Source organism: Nicotiana attenuata, unplaced genomic scaffold (genome assembly GCF_001879085.1).
Source record: "Nicotiana attenuata strain UT unplaced genomic scaffold, NIATTr2, whole genome shotgun sequence".
In the NCBI taxonomy this organism is placed as follows: Eukaryota; Viridiplantae; Streptophyta; class Magnoliopsida; order Solanales; family Solanaceae; genus Nicotiana; species Nicotiana attenuata.
Window position 1 is genome coordinate 66541 of NW_017671759.1, and position 4923 is coordinate 71463.

A 4923-nucleotide genomic window follows, 5' to 3' on the forward strand; every position below is an offset into this window, starting at 1 on the left:
AAAAAATATTCTATTTATACTAAGCTGGAAAAACTAGACAAAAATGCCCCTGCGGGGTCAGTGCGGGCCGCACTAAATGGACTGCGGCCGCACTAGGCTCTTGGACTTAAAATCTTGGCTCTCTGAACTCAGGCTCCGCGGACCGCGCAGAATGGACCACGGCCGTGGAGGGAACTAGCGCGGTCCGCACAAACACGACTGCGGACCGCACAGGCTTGAAACTTGGCACTTGACATCTCTCTGATCTTCTCTTCCGCGGACCGCACAGAATGGTGATGCGGCCGCGGCGTCTCCAGTGCGGGCCGCACAATATCTACTGCGGCCGCACTGCTTTGATGCCCTAAAAATGCAGTCTCTGAATCTCCCTAGTGCTGACCGCACAGAATGGACTGCGGCCGCACTAGGCTAGTTTGTCCTGAGTTCTATTTGTCTTTGATACTTATGCAGGTTTCACTCCCTTTGAGCCGATATTTGACATATCGTCATTTTGTTGATCAAACCTGCAATCAAGCACAACTTATGAGCCTTTTGGGTCTATTTTGTAAAAGTTTATACTCAAAGCGTAAGCAAGAAGGAGCATGAAACACGTCAAAATCCCTAGTTATCAAATGGTCTTGAATTTTTTAATTCACAAATTTCAACACTCTTTACTTGTCTTGGAATTGTTCATCAGAGTTCTTGTGTACACACTCCACAACAAAATGGAGTGGCTGAAAGATAACATAGGCATTTAATTAAAATGGCTAGAGCTCTTATATTCCAAGCTCATGCTCTTTTAGAGTTTCAGGGGGGAATGTGTTCTCACAGCAGCTTTCCTTATCAATAGGCTTCCATCTTCAGTGCTTTTAGTGAAATTACCTTTTGAGTTGTTTCATGGCTATTCACCTTCTCTTACTCACATCAAAGTGTTTGGTTGTCTATGTTATGCCACTACTTCTCATCTCATTGACAAATGTGCTTCTAGATCTACTACTGCCATCTTCATAGGATACTCAGAGACACATAAAGGTTACAAGCTTTATAATATTTCCACTGGCACTTTCTTAGTCAATAGGGATGTATCTTTCAGAGAAAATGTGTTTCCCTTTACACATCCTAAATTCACTTTTCTGTGTGATCCTCCTTATGATTACACTCACTTTTTTCCTCCTAAGTCTGTCATTCCTCCCACTGATGACCCATTTCTTGCAATTCCCATGCCAGGCACAGATACTTCTTCATCTTCCACTTCTGAAGCCTTCCCATCCTCATCCTCTACTCCTGCCATTTCTTCTAGTCCTATCTCCTATTCTTCCCCTTTACCTCATACTCCTGTTGCATCTCCTTCTGAGTCCTCTCCATGCCCTTTCCCTCCTTTCCCCTTCCTCACCTGCTGGTCTTAGGAGATCTCTCAGAATTTCTAAACCTCCTAGTTGGCTTACAGATTATGTCCCTAATACTAAGCCTTCCAATACTCCTTATCCATTGTCTGCTTCCCGTTGTTATTGTGCCTTTTCTTCTTCTTACAGAGCATTTCTTACAGCCTTTTCTTCTATTATTGAGCCCCACTCTTTTGAACAGGCTATTAGTGATAGTAATTGGGTTCAGGATATGAACCTTGAACTTTAGGCTCTCTTTAACAATCACACCTAGGAGTTAGTGGATTTTCCTGCAGGCAAGACTCCAATTGGTTGTAAATGGGTTTTTAAAGTGAAGTATAATGTGAATGGGACTGTGTAAAGGTACAAGGCAAGGCTCGTTGCCAAGGGGTTTACTCAACAAGAGGGTCTTGATTGTCATAAGACCTTTTCCCCTGTAGTTAAGATGGTCACTATCAGAAGTGTTATGGCTATTGCAGCTCAGTATAATTGGTCTTTAGTGTAGATGGATGTCTACAATGCCTTCCTCCAAAGGGATCTTTTTGAAGAGGTCTATATGTCTTTGCCTTAGGGATTTGGTAGTCAGGGGGAGACTAAAGTATACAGACTCCTCAAATCCCTCTATAGTCTCAAACAGGCTAGCGGACAATGGAATTTAAGCTCACATCAGCTCTTATACAATCTGGCTTCACACAAAGAAAACAAGATTACTCTCTATTCACCAAAAGGCAGGACAATGACATAATTGTCATCTTGGTTTATGTTGATGATTTATTAACTACAGGGAGTGACTAAAGCTTATTCAAGAGGCCAAAACTATATTGAAAGACAACTTCAAAATGAAGGACTTGGGAGAGTTGAGATTTTTCCTAGGAATTGAATTTGCAAGGTCAAGTAAGGGAATTCTTATGAACCAAAGAAAATATGCATTGGAGCTTCTCTCAGAGTGTGGATTGGGAGAAAGAAAGCCAACTGCTTCACCACTGGATAAGAACATGAAGCTCACTAGCGTAGAATATGATAAGCATTTTGGAGGACAAACAACTGATGGAGATCTGGAGGACAGAAGAGTATATCAAAGGCTAGTTGGGAGACTCTTATATCTTGCAATCACAAGGTTTGATATATCTTTTGCGGTTCAGGTTCTGAGTCATTTCATGAATGTTCCAAAACAGTCTCATTATGAAGCAGCTTTAAGGGTAGTAAAATATGTGAAAGGATCAATAGGACAGGGACTGTTAATGAGTAGCAAAGCTAATGGAAAAGTGACTGCATTTTGTGATGTAGATTGGCATCATGTTCAATTACCAAGAATTCAGTCACAGGATATTGCATAAAACTGGGAGATTCTTGTCACGACCCGGATATACCACCGTCGGGATCGTGATGGCCCCTAACCTTTCAGATGCTAGGCAAGCCAATAGATAGAGATTTAATATGCTAACTACTAACCAATTCTGTAAATAACAACAATTAAACCAAAACAGATTAAAGGAGTGCAGAATTTCATAATAACCCAAGTACTTATACACGACTACCTAGAATCTGGTGTCAAAATTCACGATCTTCTAAGAGTCACTAAAAATACTGGCTAAAAGAAAGTACAACTGTTCTCGAATTAAAAGAAACAGAAAACTGGAATAGCTGGAAGGGGACTATAGGGTCTGCGAAGGCCGGTAGATTTACCTTTGGTCTCCGGTGGGTCTGAAGGCAGCAACTCAACTCAGGCCAACACGGTCCAGTACCGAAATCTGCACAGAAACTGAAGAGTGCAGTATCAGTACATCCGACCCCATGTACTGGTAAGTGCCGAGCCTAACCTCGGCGAAGTAGTGACGAGGCTAGGAAAAGGCACATACATAAACCTATGAGTTAAACAATATGCTAACAGTAACAAATGATAGAAGTTAAGCAGAAATTAATGGGATGGGGAAACATGCCAAGGGGGTACCAGAATAAAGAATCACAGTAGTAGATAAACTTAAACAGCTTGTACACTTTGAACAGGTAATAACCAGTAAACACAGCAAACAGAAAATGCACGGCATCACCTTTCGTGCTTTTACTCTCATTCTCACCGGATAATCAATAATAGAAACGTACACGACATCACCCTTCGTGCTTTATCACTCTACCTCACCATATAAGTAATAGAAACGTGCACGACATCACCCTTCGTACTTTATCACTCTACCTTACCAAAACAAGAGACAACAATAATAGGGAGATAGAAATGACAACAACAATTCTTACACCAACACTTCGTTCCACAATACCAATCTCAACTTTGAGTAAAAACACCATCAATACCAAATTCACTAAAACATGATAATATATTGCTCAACACATCGAATAGCTAGTCTAAACATGAACAATATAATCAAAATTCAACATTTACAACAATAAGACTCACTCACATGCTATGACTCAATAACAACGTATAGATACTCGTCACCTCACCTATACGTTGTACGCAACATCTAAACACGTAACATGTAAGCAAATAACACCTAATCCCTCAAGCTAAGGTTAGCCACGACACTTACCTCACTCCCACGGCCAAAATCAAAGCTCAATCACCGTTTTTCCCTTCACACAAGCCTCCGTACCAATAGAATCTAGCAAATTACCAACCAAACAATTCAATTTAAGCCTTAGTAACTACCCATGATAGCAAGGAATTCAATTTAGGCCATTTTTGAAAGAGTCAACACCCGGGCCCGCTTTGGTCCAAACCCGAAATTCAGACCAAAACCCGATTACCCAATCACCTCCGAGCCCGGATATACAATTGTTATGGAATCCGACCTCAATCTGAGGTCTAAATCCCCAAATTTTGAAATCCCTAGCTTCTACCCAAAAATCCCCAATTCCACCATGAAAATCTTAGATTCTAGGTTGAAATCTTGTAAAATGAAGTGAAACATTGAAAGAAACGAGTTAAGAATTACTTACCTATGATTTGGGGAAGAAATGGTCTTTGGAAAATCACATAGAGGGTTTCTTGTTTTGAAAGATTTGAAAAATGAGCAAAAATCCCGTCTAAGTCCATTTTACACAGCTAAAGAAGTCGCATTTGCGACCCGAGCTTCGCAAATGCGAAGGTACCATCGCAAATGTGAGGTCCTTCACACCTCTGCTGCTTTCGTAATTGCAAAGATATGATCGCAATTGCAAACTTAGCTCTCCGCAAATGCGACAAATAGATTGTATTTGCGATCACTGCCTTCCCAGCCTCACTTCGCAAATGCGAAAAATTCTTCGCAATTGCGAGGTCTGCTTGGCCAAGATACTCTTCGCATTTGCGATGAGAGCCTTGCAAATGCAGAACGTGCAGGGTTCGCAATTATGATGCCTGATCTCGCAAATGCGAGATCAGAGGCCTGCAGAAGGTTCAGCTATACCAGCAAAATTTTCTAAGTTCAATACACCCCGTAGCCTATCCGAAACTCAACCGAGCAAACCATACATGCACACAAGTCATAAAACATCATACGAACTTGCTCGTGCGATCATATCGCCAAAATAACATATGGAACTACGAATTTAGCATCAAATCACATGA

The 4923-nt window shown here is 41.3% G+C and overlaps 1 protein-coding gene across 1 annotated transcript; it reads left to right on the plus strand.

Moving 5' to 3' along the window:
* The first annotated feature begins 2197 nt into the window (after positions 1–2197).
* On the plus strand, positions 2198–2695 carry LOC109210057 (uncharacterized mitochondrial protein AtMg00810-like). Its single transcript, XM_019373430.1, has one exon. The coding sequence runs from the start codon at positions 2198–2200 to the stop codon at positions 2693–2695; it is 498 nt and encodes a 165-aa protein (XP_019228975.1).
* Positions 2696–4923: the final 2228 nt, after the last annotated feature.